Genomic DNA, 22211 nt, shown 5'->3' with positions numbered 1-22211 from the left:
CATAGATGATGATTAGCTACTGCCATAAAAGGACACTGAGGGATGAAACTTTATGTTGCAGGAAGATGCAATTAAGATTCTCTGTAAAAACAAATAGTGGTCTAACTAACTAACATCCTTAAACAAAGGAGCATTCAGAAATGGAAATATGAACAAGACAAATGAGTCAAGATAGAAATTATCAAAATCCCACTTAATACTGATTATGAAAACTGAACATCCGATGCATACATAGTGCCGATATGGTATGGTAATTAAACAATGGAAAATGCAACTCTCCAAATAACAATACACAGTTGAATCAGGATCTTTTCCTATTTATGATCGGATGAAAGGATCAGTTGCATCATATTGATATTTGGCAACCACAGTACAAGCCATACCATTAAAGAACATTAAACTCAGACTTGATTTGAAGTTAGAAAGTCAGGGATTTGGATATGGTAATTTGTTTATCTCAAACTTTGCAGACTACAAACTCAGGCTAAATGTAATAAATGTCTTGATGCAATTTCTAACGTCAATATATCCATAGCCAAAAACCCATGATCCACATGCCAATAAAAAGCAAACTGATGAGCAAACCAAGTAAACAAGAGAAAACAAACCCGCATTATTGGAGAAATTTGCTGGAGTTGAGTTCAGTCGTAGACTAGAGTTGAGTTCAGTTTGAAGTCAATGTGAAGTTCGGTCAGAAGTTCAACATAATCCCCAAGCTTTAAGGTCCAAAATGAGACCTAGATTAGAGTAGTTCAATAGAATCCCAAATATATTGACCAAAAATTAAGTAGAAAAAGCCCTACTTGAAGTCTCAAGCACAATAGATCGAAAATATGAGAGATCTTATTATATCAATTCCGTTAATATCAAGAAAAATTTTCACAGAACTCATCAACTACTACCTACAAAAGGTATCATGTATTACACATTGATATGAAATTCACAACGAAAACATCGATTCACAAGGTTCAAAACTATTCCATTCGTCGACACATCAACAATATTCACCCCCCTAACACTTCAATAACCGGATCAGGCGGAGAATCAGGAGTCAAATTCGTCGGACTAGAACTAAGAAACCACAACGACTTAGCAGCCAAAAGTTTCTTCCTCTGCAAGCAGAGTGGACCGTACACCCTCCCAGCAAAGCAAGGAGAAGCATCAACAATGTTCACCTGAAGCAAAGCGGAGTCGATCGGCGCAGTCGGCGGCGAAAGCGATGAGGAACGAGTGGAGTAGATCTGAGATACCAAATTGACGCGATTGAATCGAGCGATCATCCGGGAATTCCGAATTTGCGCTAGAGCACCAGGCTTTAGATACTTATGGAACGTCTCGGAGTGAGATTTGGACGATCGGGAAAACGCTCTGGATCTTCGATTCATGTTGCCGGTAATTGGAAGGGAAGAAGGGGATTGGGATGAGGAAAATTGGAGATTGGGGTTTGGGGATTTATGGAGTGTGGGGTGGGCGGGAGGTGGAGGATTGAGCGGGGACAGGCGGGAAAAGTGGTGGAGGGAAAATAAAGTGGGAAGGGAGAAGCAAAAAAAAAAAAAAATCAAGAGATTATATAATTTCGTTAATATAATATAATTTTATTATATTTATTAATTTACTTTTTATTAAATCAAATTAGTAAAATAATTATATTTTGAATAATATGCTTTAGATTTTTTATTTTTTTAGTTTATTAATATCATTCTCAAATATATGAATTTAAAAAAAAAAAATAAATAAGTTTTTAGTTGTAAATAATTTGCATGATAATTAAATTGAAAAATTAATTGTACGTTGTTACATTTCAAAATATTCAATATCATGCACGGTGGTCGCATGTCGAATGTCTCGATCATGTTTATATAGGACGTGTTGTCATGACCGCATGCCTGTTCCAAACCCCTTTTACATGCTTTCATCTTAGATATGTATTTATTAGTTCTTGTTGTGGTCAATACGGGGGTGTATGACTGGTCGCTAAAATTTCCTAGAGTGTACAATAGGAGGATGTGACTAGTCATCAATAATTCATATCCGAGTCATATGCTACCAAAGTTGTTGTTGTTGTCTACTCACTTTCAGCTTATAACATTGCTATCTTTAGAACGGCTTTCAACGTATTTCCTCACTCACATTTTCCAAAATAGTTATCTCAAACCTGACTCGAGATTCAAGCGTACGTCAATATTGTTCTCCTCATCCTATTTGGGCTTTCCCTTGCGGGCTTCCCCTCAAAAGCCTTAAAACGCGTCTACTAGGGGAAGGTTTCCACGTCGTCCTAATAAAGGTGGTTTGTTCTCCTCCCCAACCAATGTGGGACATCACAATCCATCTCCCTTCGGGGCCCAACGTCCTTGCTAGCATTCGTTCATTTCTCCAAAGGATGTGGGACCCCCACCAAATCCACCCCCCTTTAGGGCCTAGCGTTCTTACTGGCACACCGTCTCGTATCTATCCCCTTTCGGGGAACAATGTGTCAGCCTTTGGTACCCAGGCCCACCGTTAGCAGATGTTGTCCTCTTTGAGCTTTCAATTACGGGCTTCCCCTCAAGGCTTTAAAACACGTATGCTAAAAGAAGGTTTCCACATCTTTATAAAGGATGGTTTGTTCTCCTCTCCAACCACTGTGGGACATCACAATAAAACTTGTCATTTTCATTTTAAAACTAATATAATATTTGAGTTATAAGACGTTCAACTGAAACTACGTTTATTAAATAACGAATCAAGCTCCTGTTGATTCATATTGTTTAGACAATTTATTTAAATTTTAGTTTTTTAATAAAAAATGTTAGTTGTAACACTTATTTTCAAATATTTAATAAAAATTTACAACTTAATTTCGATATATATTTTAAAAAACTACCATTAATAAAGAAAATAAAAATAATTATATTATATTTTAAACTTAATAATAAATTTAGATTATTTTATACAACCTGATTATAAGAAAATTCATGAATTTTATTTATTTGAATTTAATCCAATAAAAATTGGATTTAAGATTGAGTTGGTCGAGTTTTTTTAAAAGATGATTTTTTTTTTAAATGAAAAAAAAAAAGGGAATAAAGAGAAAAGGCTTTAGATATTTTCTTTTTGTTTTTTGACTTTCATTATTTGAAAAGGAAAAACAGGAAAGAATGGAGGCCCAGGCCCACGAGGTTTGACAAGAGAAAACCAAATTGAAAACCCTACCCGAAGACAACGACAGTTCAAATAAATTTTATTTATTTTATTTTTAATAATAATAATAATAATAAATATAATATCATCGCAACGGCGGTCACCCTGGCCTCCAAATGATTACGTACAGAATAATGCTTCTATCAATTATATATATATATATATATATATTTATTTATATCACTCTTTTATTTGTTATTTTCCTCTTTTTGGAAAACAATTTTGTTCAAAACGACGCCGTCTCTCTTTTTTAAAAGTTTATTATAATTATCAATAAAAAAAAACTGACAACTTTTAAGAATATTGATGAAATCAGAAGTAAATATAACCGATTATTACTACCAAAAATATGTCTAATATTCCGTAATTTATCTTAAAAATATACCTTTAAATCTTTTAAATGCCTTTAAAATTAAAAATAAAAAATAAAAAAAATTATTTTTATCAGTATTTTTAATAGAAACCCTTAATATTTTTATTAAAAAAATCATAATAAAAAAAAAAAACCGTTGTCATTAGTCCTTGTTTCAAAAATGCTCGTAAACTTTTTAAAAATAGTATTAATACCCTTTACCCTTTACAAAAAAAAAAAAGAAAAAGTTAAATTTTTTTTTATACCGTTTTTTCAATCTTTCATAGAGTATTTCTAAACCTTTTAAAGTCATTTTTTTAAATTTATGAATATTTTCGTAATTATAGTACTAGTGGGAGGAGTATTCTTGATTTTTTTTTTTCTTTTTTTTTAATTTCAAGCTATTTTTTGAAAATTTTTTAAATAAAAATTTAAGAATATTAACAAAATTTTTGAGAACTCCCGAGTATTTTTTAAAATAAAATATTAACTATTTCCATTAAAAGAAAACAGAAAGTAAAAACATTTTCTAACATTTTTTAATTTAAAGGTATTTTGTTAGATTTAAGTTTAAACTATTTTTTTAAAAGAAAATGCAAAATTCAAAAATATTTTTATTAATTTTGTAAAACAAATCATGTGATTTTTAAAAAGAAAGGAGAAGTATTTATATTTTTGAATAAAGACAATACATTATTTTTAGATATTAAAAAGAAAATGTTAAATATAGTAATAATGAAATTGATTGATTGATGACATAAATCTCCTAATTATTTAATTTAATAAATATTTAAAAAGAAGGTAATTATTAAATATAAAAAAGTAAATTGGGAAAAATACGTGGCTTCATTAGGAATTTCCACGTTCCCAGATCTTACAGATTATGGGGAGAACAAAAATATTCCAAATTTTGCCGATTGACTCGGCCCTTTCCGAAACTTCCCCAACTTGGCCTACCCTTAAAAATCAATTTATTCCCTGTGCCCCCGCTCATTTTTCTTATGCTGCACCGCCACTCATACTCCGCCACCTCACCATCCAAAATCAAAAAGTCTAATTTGACCTTTCTATAAATAAATGCACAATATTATATACTATACATTTATTTTTATAAATTTAATGCAATATGTAATGGAATTTAAAGTTTTATAGTAAAAATGAAAATTTAAGACTTTTAATTATTATTTTCTAAAGAAAGGTCAAAATGGTCCTTTTGAAGGTCCCGTCATCAAACCGAAGGGCCAATTTGAAATTTAGGGTGATGAGGAACACTGCACCTGACCGTAGAGGAGTATTACTCCAGCGTTCTTGTGGGCTCTTAACTCTGCCCGCCAGATCAGTTCCAAGGCGCAAAGTGGCACGCAGCCCTAAGTCTCATTCCATTTCCACACGCCTTTCCCTCTCGCTGAGAACCACGACGGCGACGACGACGACGACTGCAGAGCCATCACTTTGCTCTTCCCATAACGCCTTCCATTTCCTCAATCCTTATCCCTTAATTCTGCTCTTATCGTGATCGTGATCCTGATACTGGTTGCCATTCGTATATAATCATGGCTTCGGCCTCAGCGTCTGCGCTACTCAGAGTTTCGAGAGCGAGGCTATTCACGCCGTCTTTTTGTTCCAGATCCTTCCCCGCTTCTTCTCCGAAGCTCTCTCCGCCTTCTTTTGCTAATACTACTTACAGATCTCTAAGTGGTTCATCTGCTTTTCGATCGGTCCCTCGCTGGAGTCACGGCGTCCACTGGCGTTCTCCTCTCAGTCTTCGTGCTCAGATCAGAGCGACTGCTCCTGCGATTGAACGTCTCCACCGAAAATTTTCTTCCATGGGTATGGCGGCGGAATTTTACCTTGTTTATTCATTTTCCTCGTGTGTTTGTATGATGCGATTTGTTCTGGATATGGTTGCTGTGTTATAACTTTATTTGTTCGAATATTATTTGTTATCATTATGATTGTTTGTTGCTTTCTTTAATTTTACCTTTTTGTTTGTTTCGCTCTTAATTTGTGTTGTTTCTTAGGGATAGACATGTTGTGTTAACGGAATTTGATGACGTGACTTGAAGACTTAATTGTATTTCTTGTTCTGATTAAGTATTGTTATGGTTTCAGCTGCCGAAAATCCTTTCAAGGAAAATTTAACGAGCCTTCCAAAGCCTGGAGGTGGAGAATTTGGGAAGTATTACAGCCTACCGTCTCTGAATGATCCGAGAATTGGTAACTTTTTCAAACTTACTACTAATGGAGGAATCTTATTTATTAAATTTCTACAGTTGTTTTTAGGTGTTGATACGTTTAGCTGTGCTGCTAGTGTCTCTAGTTTTTAGAGTACTGGGCCCATGGCTTACTTTCTTCAAAAGATTCTTGTGTCTTGTTTTGCTTTATGCGAATTCTCAATGTTATTTTACATTTCTGCCTGACAGATAGACTGCCTTACTCCATCAGAATATTGCTTGAATCTGCAATTCGGAACTGTGACAATTTCCAAGTGAAAAAGGAAGATGTCGAGAAAATTATTGATTGGGAAAATAGCTCCCCTAAGCAAGTTGAAATTCCTTTCAAACCTGCTCGTGTCCTTTTGCAGGTACTGTTTACAGGCTCTGAGATTTTCATGGATGGTCTTGTTCTTTTTGTTGTTTTCAAATTTTCTCCCTCCTAACATTTCCATGATCCCAGGATTTTACTGGGGTACCAGCGGTTGTTGATCTTGCTTGTATGCGTGATGCCATGAACAAACTTGGTAGTGATTCCAATAAAATAAATCCCCTGGTATGTAGTTACTTCTTTAAATGTACTCTGCATGTGTTGGTGTGAACGTGTTATTTTAATTCACTACTAAGACCAATGGCTTCACATCTTATTTTGATTGCCAAGATGTGAGCAATATGCTGAAATGTTACACGGCGATATTCAATTATTAAGAAAAACTGTGACATGAAAGTGCTGTTTTACTCCTGATCATAATCCATTGATTTCTCTCGAGCGTTCAAAGTGAATATATGCTGTAGGCGCATTATCTTCTTTTCAAGTTATCATATCTTTTTTTGCAGTTAACATCTGTCGTGCAGGTTAATGTAGAATGTACATACCCTTGGCCAACCAATTTATGACATTGCATTTCTTTCCATAAATTTCTAACTGGAATTAGCATCTACTATGTAGGTTCCCGTGGACCTTGTTATTGATCATTCAGTTCAAGTTGATGTAGCAAGGTCAGAAAATGCAGTTCAGGCCAATATGGAACTTGAATTCCAAAGGAACAAGGAAAGATTTGCTTTCCTAAAATGGGGGTCTAATGCATTCCAGAATATGCTTGTTGTTCCTCCTGGATCTGGTATTGTGCATCAGGTAACTAATATTTGAAGTCAGCTAGAAATCTGAAATTTTACATTCGCGAAATTGTTCTGTTTCTGCTAGAAGGTCTTATGTTAATTCAACTTTTTTTTTTTTGGTTTAACTGAAATGAAAATAAGGAAAAGTGATACTAGCATTAAATCTTAAATTTAACACTTTAATATTTCAGGTTAATTTGGAATACCTTGGAAGAGTGGTTTTCAACACTAGTGGTCTGCTGTACCCGGATAGTGTCGTTGGAACTGATTCTCACACAACAATGATTGATGGTTTAGGGGTTGCTGGTTGGGGTGTTGGAGGTATTGAGGCAGAGGCGGCAATGCTTGGACAGGTAATTGAGTTCTGGCCTTTTGTTTTCATTTATTTACTTTTATAGATTCATCGCACATTATACTGTGCTATTGTGATTGGTTTGTGTTAAGTTCTATGCCATTCAGAGTTTGATGTTTGAATTTCGTTCTTGATAGCCAATGAGCATGGTATTGCCTGGTGTTGTTGGGTTCAAGTTATCTGGAAAATTACGCAATGGGGTCACTGCTACTGACTTGGTTTTGACTGTGACACAAATGCTGAGGAAGCACGGTGTTGTTGGCAAATTTGTTGAGTTCTATGGTAATTACAATCTGTTACTTATCAATAAGCTATTTTTTATACAATTTTACTTTTCAGCGGATGGTTTGACTTTTTGTATGAGTGTGATTGTAGGGGATGGCATGGAGGAGCTGTCATTAGCTGACCGAGCCACTATTGCGAATATGTCTCCTGAGTATGGTGCAACTATGGGCTTCTTCCCTGTGGATCATGTTACCTTGCAATATCTCAAGTTAACTGGAAGAAGTGATGAAACTGTGGGTGTTATCGTAGTTCATTGATAAGTAAGTTGTATAGAAGCAAGTGAACCTGTATAATTTGTTTGTTTGCCAACTGTAGGTGTCGATGATTGAAGCTTACCTCCGGGCAAATAAAATGTTTGTTGACTATAAAGAGGTAAAGTCTTGCATATTACATTTCTTATTTATGTTATGAGTGTCAACCTGCTGTTCATCTGATTCTTAGATGTAGCAATAGTAGTTTTCTTATGTTTGGTCATGTTTGGTGTTCAGCCTCAACAAGAAAGAGTGTACTCATCTTACCTGCAATTGGACCTTACGGATGTAGAGCCATGCATTTCAGGACCAAAAAGGTATGGGGCTCTTTGCAGCTTTGTTAATAATCTTCATTGCTCTTCATTTTTGGGTTACTAGATTTGGGTTTTAATGTTTTATATCAGAATCTTTCGTTTAGTCTTATAATCTCTTTATGTTGCATCTGTAACATTACAGACCTCATGATCGTGTGCCTTTGAAAGAAATGAAGTCTGATTGGCATGCTTGCCTTGATAACAAAGTTGGATTCAAGGTATGTGTGTTACTTCTATCACATATTGTCTGGCTAATATATTTTTTTATAATTTTTTTTGAAACCGACTCAAGTCAGCATAATTTATGTTAATTTTATAATTGTTTTCTATTCTTGTTTTGATTCTAGGGATTTGCTATACCAAAAGAAGCACAGGAAAACGTGGCAAAGTTTTCATTTCATGGACAACCAGCTGAGCTAAAACATGGTAGTGTTGTTATTGCAGCCATAACAAGCTGTACCAACACATCAAACCCCAGCGTTATGTTAGGGGCTGCTCTTGTAGCAAAAAAGGCTTGTGAACTTGGTTTACAGGTACTTATGGGCAAGGGCGTTCAATTCATTTAAGAGACCCCTTTTGTATTCCTTCCTTTTCCTATGTTTTATGATTTCTTCAAGCATTGAGATTTTAGCTTTTCTCATTTTAGTCTCGCTTTTATCCGTTTTGGCCTTGTTTGAGGGGTGGAAGTATTGTCTTAGCATTTTAATCATGCCTTCTTAACGTTTCACCAGGTCAAGCCATGGGTGAAAACAAGTCTTGCTCCAGGCTCTGGAGTTGTGACAAAATACTTACTGAAGAGGTAATTAATTATCATACGTAATTGTTATATATCACAACTGTCTAGTCTAGTAACATTCTACTGTCTTATTTCTCGTTTCCCATCTTATTCTATTTCTAAAGAAAAGAACAATAATTGTTTCTTGTTCGTAACTTTGTAAAAATAAAAATGTTATCTAAACTTTTAAATTAAAAAAATAAAAAGTTTACTTAAAAAGAACATTCATATTTTTTTTTGTTTTTGTTTTTTTTTTTGTATATTTACAGAAGAATGATTAAGAAGATCACTTTTATTGATGTTTTAAATAATTGGAAATAAGAAACAAAGAATCCGTTTTGAAAATGGACGTGCTGTAAAACAAGAGTGAAGAGAATAAAAAACATGGATGCTAGCCTTCTCAGATATCAACGAAAAAACATTTTTAAGAAAATAAAAAAGAGTAATGGGAATCGGAATACTACCGAATGATCTTTTAGCTTCTTTTATTTAACAAGGATGAATTCATTGGTTGTCTTATCTAAAAAAATTACCTTGCCTTTGTTACTTAAAAACATGAAAAATAATAATTCTACATTTGACTGATGCAGTGGACTGCAGCCTTATTTTAATCAGCAGGGCTTCCATATAGTTGGCTATGGTTGTACAACCTGTATTGGGAATTCTGGGGATTTGGATGAATCAGTATCTGCTGCTATATCTGACAACGGTAATTTTCGAATAAGATGAGCTGATAAGATCTTGTAAACGGGGAATGTGATTGCTTTACAAAATGGGCTGGCTTTACGTGTTAAATACGATTGAGCAAGTTTACTGCATCTTTTTCACCTTGATAATTCTAATTTCGTAAGTACTTTGTAATGCAGATATTGTTGCAGCTGCTGTGCTCTCTGGGAACCGGAATTTTGAGGGTCGTGTTCATCCACTGACCAGAGCAAACTACCTTGCTTCACCTCCTTTGGTGGTGGCTTATGCCTTAGCTGGCACGGTATGCACTGGCTGTTACATATTTATTTTTTCTTTGGGTTAATTTTGGGCTGTGGAAGGATAAAATGTATACGTACTGTTTTGGTTCCTTCAAATTAAGTTTTAAGGTGGATTTCAGAGAGGTAGTGGTATGGAAAATAATCAATACTTTCTTGCCCTAACCTGTTTGTAGTTTTTAACTCGTCTTTTGTAGTTTAGGTCGGGGATTTTGGTTGAAAAATAGGAAACGTCCTTTTTACTCGGTGTTTTAACTTCAGCAGTCAGCATGGCTCAATAGTACATTTAATAGCCGGCTTTCTGATGTGTACTTATTTCACTTTCCATTAGAAAGTTCCACATCTGTTATTGAACGTTTTATGGTCTTGCAGTTATTTAGTACAGGGCAGTTTTGGGAACTCTATTCTATTTTTCTTTTCAATAGAATTGGCCACTAATAAATGACTTTAGGCTATTTTGGCTTTACTCTTGGCGGTACATCCAGCTTATATTTAGTGCATTGCTTGTAGAGCTCTTTGTTGGTTTACAGACAGGAAGTAGAGGAATTTCTTAAAATTTGAATAGGGATTTCGTGGGTCACGAGACCCTCTTTTGCTTCTTTAATTTGTAACATAACAATTGTAGATCGTTTTCCAATCAAAATATGCTACTACTGTTTTAATCAGTTTCAAATCGATCATGTTCTATTGTCTCCCTTTGCCTGGTTTGGGTGATGTTTGACGGAAAAATTTCAACCCTAAATGTCAGCAAATATACATTTTTTTTTAATTAAGAAGAATATAAGCACTTAATTTTTATTTATTTTTTAAGGTCTGTCACCCTATAACAGTCGGTATAAATCTGTTGAGTTAACTGGTGTAAAAAATGTTTTCCAGGTTGATATTGACTTTGAGAAGGAGCCAATTGGAAAAGGGAAGGATGGAAAGGATGTCTATTTCAGAGATATCTGGCCGTCTACAGAAGAAATAGCTGAGGTAGGTAGTTTTTCGATGAAGTAAATTGTATACATTTTAAAAGGAATAATGGATTTAACGTGTTTGAAATTTATATTAGGTTGTTCAATCCAGTGTATTGCCTGACATGTTCAAAAGCACTTATGAATCTATTACAAAAGGAAACCCAATGTGGAACCAACTTTCAGTTCCTTCTGGCACCCTGTACTCATGGGACCCCAATTCCACCTATATTCATGAACCTCCCTACTTCAAGAATATGACCATGGACCCTCCCGGAGCACATGGTGTGAAGGATGCTTACTGCCTATTGAATTTTGGAGACAGTATCACTACGGATCACATTTCCCCTGCAGGAAGCATCCACAAGGACAGCCCTGCAGCAAAATACCTTCTTGAGCGTGGAGTTGATCGCAAGGATTTCAATTCTTATGGAAGTAGGCGTGGTAATGATGAGGTGATGGCAAGGGGTACATTTGCCAATATCCGTCTTGTGAACAAGCTTTTAAATGGTGAAGTGGGCCCGAAGACGGTTCATGTTCCCACTGGAGAGAAACTTTCTGTTTTTGAAGCAGCAGAGGTGAGTATTTTAGTTCTCTTATATATGCATACTGTTTTATAAAAGAAAGTAGTTTATATGCACGCTTTTCCCCAATATTTTCCTGCTCTCGATTTGACTCTAGCTTGAAACCTAGACACTTGTAGTGAAGAAATGTGTGAAAACTAGGCGTCGGATCCTTGAAGCTGCTATCAAGTGGGATCCAAGCCTTTCTTCCTATCTTTATTCTTCTATTTTTGTGAAGTGAAGAAACCCATCTCTAATAATTAAACAACCACACTTGTAAAAGAGTGGTTGGACATTAATTTTGGAAGAAACGTTGTTGAAAATTGGTCATCTCCTGTGGAAGTTGCGTCATTTTGATCTTTCTTCATACCATGCCTTTTCTTTTCCTTATATTGTTAATTTCATTATCTAACGAAGAAAAGGACTGGTTGTTGCGAAACATTCCTTGTAAAAATTACAGGCATTTTGCTTATATTGTGATATTAAATGATGTCGAAATCTAATAATTAATTCATGAATTTTTTGTATATATTTTTTTTAAAATAATGACTCAGTTCTTGCAATCTATTTTATGTTTTAGAAATACAAGTCAGCTGGTCAAGACACCATTGTACTGGCCGGGGCAGAGTATGGAAGTGGAAGCTCTCGGGATTGGGCGGCCAAGGGTCCAATGTTGTTGGTGAGTGTTTGAAACCCATGAAAGTTTGTTTCTTCAGAGTTTTTTTTTTTTTAAATCGAACCTGGACTAAGCATCTTCTGTATTTATTGGCATCAGGGAGTTAAAGCAGTAATTGCCAAAAGCTTTGAGAGAATTCATCGTAGTAACTTGGTGGGAATGGGTATCATCCCACTTTGTTTCAAGTCTGGTGAGGATGCTGACTCACTCGGATTGACTGGACACGAGCGTTACACGATTGACCTCCCAGACGACATCAGTAAGATAAGGCCTGGCCAAGACGTGACTGTCACCACTGATTCTGGAAAATCTTTCACTTGCACTGTTCGCTTCGACACCGAGGTAATTCCTCTTTCTTTTCCTTCCCCCCAATCATTGGATTCGGCTTCGTATGCTTTTTCATTCACAACCTCTTGAGAGGCGCGTATCATAGTCCACAGCGTCAGCGTCAGCGTCGAATTTTCCTCTGATTTTGATTCCTCTGCAGGTGGAGCTTGCCTATTTCAACAATGGAGGTATCCTTCCATACGTCATTCGGAATCTCATTAAGCAATGAGCAAACTTCAGGAGTCTCTGATTAAGCAGCAGGGGACTTTGTCGTGAACTCGCCCTGTTTTTTTATTCCCCATTTTCATCAATAAGGGAAAAGAAAATCCCTGGTGGGACTCAATTTTTTTGAATAGAGAGCGATGCAAGCAGGCAGGGTTTGCCTGTCAAGAACTGTTGAGTTTGTTGTATTTATTCCAATTGTAACAAAAAAATACTTTCACCTGCCAGTTTCCACTCTTTAATTATTGCGTGGGTTAACTACGCCGCAGAAATCAAGATGGATGGTTAGATCCACATTGCTAGGGTTGATGATAAAAATGAAGGTTAAACATAATTTGATGAACTTTAAGTTGCCTTTTGAGTTTGAAAGAATGATATTATTTATTGATTTAAAGTTTAGAAGTGGAGGAAAATCAATCTTTGAGGTTCTTCCAACGAAGAGCCCAGTTTGAGAATTGGGTGCTTTTGATTCGGCATGAACATCGAGAAGAGCTCAGTTTGAGAATTGGGTGCTTTTGATTTGGCATGAACATGATTTGAGAATGAACATGATTTGAGAATTGGATGCATACAACGAGAAAATTGGGTGCTCTTTTGATTAAGCACTACGTGAATTGGGTGCATATACCTGACCACCAGAAAATTAGGTGTTCATGACCACAATTTGAGAATCGGATGCTCTCGATTAAGCACGGTCACAATTTGAGAATTGGGTGCATATAGTTGACATCAATTTCAAAATTGGGTGCTCTTGATTAGGCACAAGTCCTATACAGTTGAAAATGGGTGCTCTTGATTAGACACAAGTCCTATCCATCTGACCACAGCTTGCGAATTAGGTGCTCTTAATTAGGTACAAGTATGCTCTTTGTTAAACAACCATAAGATTAAAAGGCTTCTAAAAGTTCAGAGACTGGAATAAAAGAGATGATGTAACTGTAACTGGCTAACAAATAGTCTCTTTGGGTTTCCTCTTAAGATTACTTCACACCCTTATAATGAGTATTTTGTTCTCCTCAATCAATGTGGACATCACAAATCAACATTTTAATTCAACTTTTAAATAATAGATGGTATACGTACCTACCGATGCAAAATTGGGTAACTCTTCTACCAAAAAAATTTGGTGGGATGCAAATCACTTTAAGATTTTATTTTGTGTAGTGGTGAATGTGCATCACGTGATGTGACAAATTTGGTGAGTAATTTAGTACTCAATTATTGAGCTTAAAAGTTACCCTTTTGGTTCCAAGGGACGGCTGTCCACTTCATTTTTGCTCCCTTCTATTTGTACTTTAGCATTAGGATCCTTATATTTAACAAGCATTTTATAAATTAAATTACTATAGCTATAATCAGCAATGACAAAAGATAATTCATTTCATATATTTAAATGCAATTAAACAATTATTTTTTGTTAATTAATTGAAGAATTTATGCCCGCTTGTACTTGTGCCCGTTTAATTATTAAATGCAATGAAACCCCTTTTATTTTTTTTATTTAAAATACCAACTAACCAAGTGATGTAAAAAAGTAAACAATATTTGTAATAAAAATTAAAAAGATAAAAGAAATGTTAACTCAGATCCACAAAAAAGATATTTTTGTTTATAATTTCCTAATATTAGTGGGCCTCACGTCCCTTTAATTGATGGTCAGAATGACGTAGTAATTAATGAAATTTTGTATTTTTCGAAAAAAATATATATTTGAAGAAGTGGTCATCATATGATTAAATCGAGAAAAAAAATAAAAAAAGTTCAATTTTTAGCCGTTCCATTTTTGCCCGTTACGTATCACTATCAATCTCACGATTTCAAAACACACCTGTTAGGAAGAGATTTCTATACTCTTACTAAGAATACTTCATTCCCCTCTCCAACCAATGTGAGATCTCACTATCCACACTATCCAGTCAAATACCATTTATAATAGCTTAAAGCTCACCATTAAAGCTCACAATTTTAAAATGCGTGTATTAGAGGCAGATTTACATGCCGTTGCGAAGACGACTTCTTTCCCCTCTCCAAGCGACGTGAAATCTCAAAATAATTATTTGAAGGTTAACATGAGAACCAATTATTTGAAGTAGTAATGTGTCCCATCCCGTTGTCTTCCGATCTTATCCACGGTGTATATTATTTAAAAAGTTACATGCAAATGATACCATAAACTACAGCTTTTAATTAGTTTGTCCAATACAAAAGAAGCACCACAAAAATAAAATTAAAATATTAATGACGTCATAAAAAGACTTATAAATTAAAGGGCTAAGACAGAGAGAGAGAGAGAGAGAGAGAGAAGATGGAATATGGGTATGAGAATAGAGATATTGAGGAGCCATTGGTGCAGCCGGCGGCGAAGAAGCATGGGCCAAGCGGCGAGCTGGAGAAGATATTATCAGACACAGAATTGCCCTTCGTGGTTCGAATCCGGCTGGCGGCTTGGATCGAGCTGAAGCTGTTGGGTTATTTGGCGGCGCCGGCGGTGTTCGTGTACATGATCAACAACTTCATGTCTATGTCCACCCGCATCTTCTCCGGCCACCTCGGCAACGCCGAACTCGCCGCCGCTTCTCTCGGCAACAGCGGCGTTCAAACTTTTGCTTATGGTCTCTTGGTATGTTTTTAATTTCAATTAATAAAACATTAAATTTCAAATTTAATTTTTTTTTATATAATTTCAAATTTTAATTTATGCTTATAACTTATTTAATTTTTAAAATTTAAATTTTGTAATTAATATGGTTTTAAATTTTTTAATTTGTTGAATTTATTAAAAATTATCTTATCTATTATATATATTAATTCTTTCAAAAAAAAAAAAAAAAAAACTTTAAAATATCTAAAAAAGTTTTAAAATTTTCAATTTTATGCTTTATGTTTTTTTTTTAACTTCAACTTTGTAATTAATATGCTTCTAAATTTTAAATTTTAAAATGTTTAAAAACATTTAAAAAAAAATTCAATTTTGTACTCATAAGATGTGGAATCATGGCTCTGATACCATGTTAGACGAACACGACTCTCCACAATAGTATAATATTGAACATAAGCTCTCATGACTTTGCTTTGTGTTTCCTTAAAATGACTCATAGCAATGAAGAGTGTATTCTTTGATTATAAACTCATGATCATTCTTTAAATTAGTCGATGTGGGACTTTCATCATCGTTTGATATATTAGATATTGATTTTTTTATATTTCAATTTTATACTTAACATAAAATCTGAACTTATCTAATAAATTTAAGATTTTTTTTTATTTTTTATTAGAATTTTTAATATCTATCACATATTAAAAAAAAATAAAAATTATTTGATATTATATACAAAATTATTATTATTTTTTTTTATCAAATAGGCCTATTAATTTCGTGAATTTTAAAAACAATAATGAAAAAAAAAAAAAAAAAACTTAAACGAATTATTGAATATAAATTAAAAAGTTTATATGATAATTTGAAATATTAATTTTGAATTTGTTATATGATAATTTTGATGTAACAGTTGGGAATGGGGAGCGCCGTGGAGACGCTGTGCGGCCAAGCTTACGGCGCCGGAAAATACGAAATGTTAGGAATTTACTTACAAAGATCCTCAATTTTGCTAACCTTAGTCGCCTGTCTCTTAACTCTTCTCTACGTCTTCTCCAAACCCCTCTTGCTGCTCCTCGGCGAGTCGCCGGAAATTGCTTCCTCGGCGGCCGTTTTCGTGTACGGCCTGATCCCTCAAATCTTTGCCTACGCCTTTAACTTCCCCATCCAGAAGTTTCTTCAGTCCCAGAGCGTGGTGCTTCCCAGCGCCTACATATCGGCGGCGACGCTGGTGGTGCATTTGGTGCTGAGTTGGGCGGCGGCGTATAAGCTGGGGTTTGGGTTGTTTGGGGCGTCGTCGGTGCTCAGCCTGTCGTGGTGGATCATTGTGACGGCGCAGGTTGTGTATATTGTGAAGAGTGGGAGGTTTAAGGAGAGTTGGAGAGGGTTGAGTTGGGCGGCGTTTAAGGGGCTGCCGGAATTCTTTAAATTGTCGGCGGCGTCGGCGATTATGCTGTGCTTGGAAACTTGGTACTTTCAGATTCTGGTTTTGGTTGCTGGGTTGCTTGATAATCCTGAGTTGGCTCTTGATTCCCTCTCCATCTGGTACTTATCTCTTCTCTTCCTTTCTTCCTTTTGTGTCGTTCTTGTTTGGTTCGTGAATTTTTTAAAAATCTTTGAAAATACTTGAAATTTCGAAACTAAATTAACTCGATTTTGTATTTAATGTTGTAATAGTCAAAACACCCAGCTAGCTAATAGATATTGTCGGAAGTTTTTCACGTGTTTATAAAAAATGTTTTGTTTTTCTTCCCAGCTGATGTGAGATCTCATAATCTACTCCCTTGGGGCAAAACATTTTCACTAGCACTTGTTTACTTCTTCAATCGATGCGGGACTCCCCATTCCACCTTCTTTCGGGGCTCAACGTCCTTGCTAGCAAATCGCCTCGTGTCCACCCCTTTGGGGCTTAACCTCTAAGTTGGCACATTGTTTGGTGTCTGGCTCTGTTACCCTTTCTAATAGTCCAAGTCCACTCGATGTCTGGCTCTATTACCATTTCTAATAGTCCAAGTTGGCTGCTAGCACATATTGTCCTCTTTGTAGTTTTTCCCCTCAACGTTTTAAAATTGAGAGTTTTCCACACCCTTGTAAACATAAATTCTCATTATTTTTCAAGTTGCCAAAAGGGGCACAAACGTCTCAATTTTCGGGCTAAACAGGGCCCAATGTCCTTGTTAGCAAATCGCCTTGTGTCCACCCCTTTGGGACTTAACCTCCAAGTTGGTACATTCTCGGGTGTCTGGCTCTGATATGATTTGTAACAACTCAAGCACACTGTTAGTAGATATTGTCATCTTTGAACTTTATCTTCTGAACTTCCCTCAACGTTTTAAAACACGTCAGTCAGGAAGATTTTTCTACGTCCTTATAAACATAAATTCTCATTTCTTTTTTCAAGTTGTCAAATGGGCACAAACGTCTTTTTTTTTTTTTTAATCCAAATAAGATAGTAATGTTTTAGAAGCCCTAATCTCTATGATTTAGGAAAATAAGAATTATATTTTAAAGTTATCAAAATTATAGAAACTAAATTTATAATATAAGTAGATAAAAACGTGCTCGTAGTCGTTACTCGACACCGACAAAAGTGAGTAGGGTATGTGGGAACTTGATTCATTGATTGCTTTGTAAGGCAATGTTTGGTGTGTTTCCTTCACTAATTTTTGACATTAATATTTAAATTTCAAAATTATATTAAAAAAAAGAAAAGAAAAAAAAAGGGATAATTCTGAATTTGAAGTTTTTATTTATTTATTATTTATTTATTTGCAGTATGACCATTAACGGATTGGCATTCATGATTTCTGTTGGCTTCAATGCAGCTGCTAGGAATTGTTTCTTTCTCTTTCTTCCCAATAATATTTTTAAAATTCAACCCAAATTTTGAAAACTTAAATTAAACAAAAAAAAAAAAGAAAATATATATATATATATATATATATATATTTAAATAGGTCATAAAATTATGTTTTTAGTTTTAAAAATATTTATAAAAAAATGTTGAACTAGTATTTAAAATTTAATTTTGAAGCTAAAAAACTAAAAATTAAGCTCGAAATGAAAATGGGTCACATCTTAAGAGTATGAAAATGGGTCACATCTTAAAATACTCTGACAATTATTTTTAAAAATTAAACAGTTGAGTAATATTTTAAAAACTAAAAAATTTGGACGATAAAAATTGATAAAATAAACAAATGGTTAGATGAAAGTCCCTAGACTAATTGAGGGAATGATCGTGGTTTATAATAAACGAATACTCTCTCCATTAGTACGAAGTATTTTGAGAAGCCCAAAGCAAAGCTATGAGAGCTTAATGCTCGAAGTGGACAATATCATACGAGCGTGGAGAGTCGTGTTCATCCTTAAAAAAAAAAAACATGTTTTTTTAATTTTTTTTTCTTAAATACTTAATTTTTGTATGGTTTGGGTTTGGCAGCGTGAGAGTGGGAAATGAACTAGGACATGGGCATCCCAAATCCGCAGCCTTTTCAGTGGTGGTGGTGGTAGCCATTTCCTCCCTCATTTCTATACTCGTCGCCTCCGCCGTCCTTTCATTCCGCAACGTCATTAGCTATCTCTTCACCGACGGCGCCACCGTCGCCGCCGCCGTTTCTGACCTCTGCCCTTTCCTGGCCGTCACTCTCCTCCTCAACGGAATCCAGCCTGTTTTATCTGGTATTATTATTATTATAATAATAATAATAATAATTATTATTATTATGGTGTTAATAAAAGAAATGCAGGCGTGGCTGTGGGATGTGGGTGGCAATCTTTTGTTGCTTTGGTCAATGTGTGCTGCTATTACTTTGTTGGCTTGCCCTTCGGAGTTCTCCTCGGTTTCCACTTTCAACTTGGAGCTAAGGTACGGTTCTTCGTGTGTCGGGTCGGGTCTATTAGACAATATGACTCTCTATAATGGTATGATATTGTCTATTTTGAGCATAAGCTCTCATGACTTTGCTTTGGGCTTACCCAAAAGACCTCGTACTAATGGAGAGAGTATTCTTTGATTATAAACTCATGATCATTCCCTAAATGAGCTGGTGTGAGACTTTCATCCAACACCTCCCCTCAAATAAAGTACGCATCCCCTTAATCGAGACTCGACTTCTTTTTCTTTTGGAGTCTTAGTCATTTTTTACTATGCTTTCGAGACGGGAGGCCCTCCCCTTAATCGAGGCTCGACTTCTTTTTTCTTTTGGAGTTTTAGTCATTTTTTAATATACTTTCGAGGCAGGAGGCTTGACTCATTTTTCTTTTGGAGTCCTTTGTTCGACATTTGAAGATTCTATTGACATGACTAAGTTTAGGGCATGACTCTGATACCATGTTAAACGAATATGACTCTCCACAATGGTATGATATTTGTCCACTTTGACAGTCAGAGCATTGGGCAGAAATCCACTTTAACAAGGTCGAGTCGAGTTAGGTTGGACATTTTTAGGTTCATCCCAATTGTTTTTTTTTTGGTAAGGTTGGTTCAATTTGTTGGAATAATTTATTCAAATTTTTATTTTTAATAAAAGTAAAATGTTAGTTTATAAAATTTGTAATTTAATTTTAATATATTTTAAAAAATTACCTTCCAAATTATTTTTATGAGTGGTCGGAGAAAAAAAAACGTTAAATAAAAATAAAATAAATTTTCTTTTTGTTTCATGTGTAGGGCATATGGCTAGGGATGCTTAGTGGCACCGCGATGCAAACGTGCATTTTAGTATGGGTGACCCTTCGAGCCGATTGGAATAAAGAGGTAACATGATTTTTCTATGCGTAGTTTCTCTTATTTCATTCATTTCCGCTTAAATCCAAGCCCACTATTAGCATTTCGTTACGCTCTTCACGATTTTTAAAAAACATCCATTATGGAGAGACGATCTAGCTCTACTCCGATCAATCAGTGCATCATACTTTTCGGTGATAGTCAAAGTCCACCGCTAGCAGATATTGTCTTCTTTAGACATTCTGTTCAAGTAGATCCTAAACTACTACATGATCCTGACCTACTACTGTTTATGATCCTATATTACACTTTTACAATAAATGTTTCGTTCATTTCTCACCAACCGAGGTGAGATCTCACAAAAATATTCTTTTGATCGTATAATTTTCATTTGATCTTATATTTTTGGTCGAGTTTTAAATTTAATTTTATTTAGTCTTTTTAAGTATTAAAAATAGAATAACAATTGGGATTGCAGGTAGAGGAAGCAGTGAAAAGATTAAACAAATGGAATGACACAAGCAACAGCCTTCCAAAGGATAAGAGTTGAAGAATTAAAGTTACTTTTGTTCAACCACTTTGATTATTGAATTCAATAATTACTGTGCATTATTTAACCCTAATTTTAAGGAAACAAAAATTATTTCCCTAGAAATTTATGATCTAAAATCTCGTAATATTTTTTTTATTATTTAATAATTATTGAGTCATTTTTATTTGCAATTTATATTACGGTACGATAACATTATTAATCTAATGTGATGTCCCATATCGGTTGGGAGGAGAAGAAATCACCATTTATAAGAGTGTGGAAACCTTCCCCTGGCAGACGCATTTTAAACCCTTGAGGAGAAGCCCGACAGGGAAAGCCCAAAGAGGACAATATCTTTTAGCGGTGGATCTGGGTTGTTACAAATGGTATCAGAGCCAGACACCGGAGGATGTGCCAGCCTTCTCGCTGTTCCCCGAAGGGGGGTAGACACGAGGAAGTGTGCCAGTAAGGATGCTGGGCCCCAAAGGGGGGTGGATTTGGGGGCGATCCCACATCGATTGGAGGAAGGAAAGAGTGCCAGCGAGGACGCTAGGCCTCGAAGGGGGTGGATTGTGATGTCCCACATTGGGCCAGCCTTCTCGTTGTTCCTCGAAGGGGGGGTAGACACGAGGAGGTGTGCCAGTAAGGATGCTGGGCCCCAAAGGGAGGTGGATTTGGGGGCGGTCCCACATCGATATAATGTGACGAAGGGGGTGGATTGTGATGTCCCACATTGGGCCAGCCTTCTCGTTGTTCTTCGAAGGGGGGTAGACACGAGGAGGTGTGCCAGTAAGGATGCTGGGCCCCAAAGGGAGGTGGATTTGAGGGCGGTCCCACATCGATATGATGTGCCAACCTTCTCGCTGTACCCCGAAGGGGGTAGACACGAGGCGGTGTGCCAGTAAAAAGACGTTGGGCCCAGAGGGGGGTGGATTTGGGGGCGGTCCCACATCGATTGTAGAAAGGAAAGAGTGCCACAAGAACGCTAGGGCCTGAAGGGGGTGGATTATGATGTCCCGTGTTGGTTGGAGAGGAGAACAAATCACCATTTATAAGAGTGTGAAAACCTTGAGGACAATATCGGCCGGTAGATCGGGTGGTTAGATATAATTTACTTTTGTCATATTTATAAAATGATTTGATGTTAGATATAAAAATTTAATGGTTATTTAATGAAGAAAATATAATTGTGAAAATATGATTCACGTGGGACGAGGTTGTGTGTGAAAGAGACGAAACGTTGGTGCCTATTTATTGTTTTAACAATTTATTTATTTTCGTCGGTGTTGGTAATTAAAGAGTTGATTTTTATTATTAAAACGCCATTTTTGTTTGGTAGTTTGTTATTAAAAATAATATTAATAATTTAAATTTTAAGTTACGTTTGAAAAATTAAATAATTATGGAAAAACATGAGAATTAAATTGGGATATTGTAAAGTACAATGAAGTCAATTTTACATTAAGGAGACCAAAATCATATTTTTAATTAAAAGTTTAATTTAATACCTCACTTAATCAATTTTGTCTTGAATAGTCAATAAGTGGGTCCCACCATAAGAAATTAATTGTTACCGCGTGGGGCAGGTAGAGCAACGCAAGTACTAGAATGGTGCTACAAAATTTAAAGTTCATAAATATTTTTAAATTGGTACATTTAAATTTTAAAAATTTTTATTTAAAAAATAATAATATTATCATTAATTTTGGAGGAAAAAAAAAAAAAAAAAAACCCTCTCAACTTTCAAAATAAAAAATACCCTTTATTTTTTGAATTTTTAATGTTT

General features: G+C 35.3%; 3 protein-coding genes across 3 annotated transcripts; 2 read left to right on the top strand and 1 right to left on the bottom strand.

The window, feature by feature from the left end:
• Nucleotides 1-821: 821 nt before the first annotated feature.
• Nucleotides 822-1525, bottom strand: LOC111792933 (uncharacterized). Its single transcript, XM_023674562.2, has one exon. It carries the CDS (start codon nucleotides 1383-1385, stop codon nucleotides 1005-1007), a length of 381 nt encoding a protein of 126 aa, XP_023530330.1. The 5' UTR covers nucleotides 1386-1525; the 3' UTR covers nucleotides 822-1004.
• Nucleotides 1526-4867: 3342 nt separating this feature from the next.
• Nucleotides 4868-12911, top strand: LOC111792961 (aconitate hydratase, cytoplasmic). The gene is made up of 20 exons (XM_023674595.2): nucleotides 4868-5362; nucleotides 5645-5749; nucleotides 5956-6116; nucleotides 6209-6301; nucleotides 6695-6880; nucleotides 7056-7217; nucleotides 7354-7498; nucleotides 7592-7734; nucleotides 7817-7873; nucleotides 7990-8069; nucleotides 8209-8284; nucleotides 8414-8599; nucleotides 8798-8865; nucleotides 9432-9550; nucleotides 9708-9829; nucleotides 10701-10799; nucleotides 10879-11358; nucleotides 11924-12022; nucleotides 12119-12361; nucleotides 12507-12911. The coding sequence occupies exons 1-20, from the start codon at nucleotides 5086-5088 to the stop codon at nucleotides 12573-12575; spliced, it is 2970 nt and encodes a 989-aa protein (XP_023530363.2). The 5' UTR covers nucleotides 4868-5085; the 3' UTR covers nucleotides 12576-12911.
• Nucleotides 12912-14855: 1944 nt separating this feature from the next.
• On the top strand, nucleotides 14856-20570 carry LOC111792565 (protein DETOXIFICATION 40). The gene is made up of 7 exons (XM_023674071.2): nucleotides 14856-15188; nucleotides 16078-16709; nucleotides 17940-17996; nucleotides 18607-18845; nucleotides 18914-19032; nucleotides 19837-19923; nucleotides 20372-20570. Exons 1-7 carry the CDS (start codon nucleotides 14874-14876, stop codon nucleotides 20441-20443), a joined length of 1521 nt encoding a protein of 506 aa, XP_023529839.2. The 5' UTR covers nucleotides 14856-14873; the 3' UTR covers nucleotides 20444-20570.
• The last annotated feature ends 1641 nt before the right edge of the window (nucleotides 20571-22211 follow it).

This window comes from Cucurbita pepo, chromosome 4, assembly GCF_057944985.1.
Source record: "Cucurbita pepo subsp. pepo isolate OVF chromosome 4, ASM5794498v1, whole genome shotgun sequence".
Classification (NCBI taxonomy): domain Eukaryota; kingdom Viridiplantae; phylum Streptophyta; class Magnoliopsida; order Cucurbitales; family Cucurbitaceae; genus Cucurbita; species Cucurbita pepo.
This window is presented reverse-complemented; position numbering and strand designations above follow the sequence as displayed.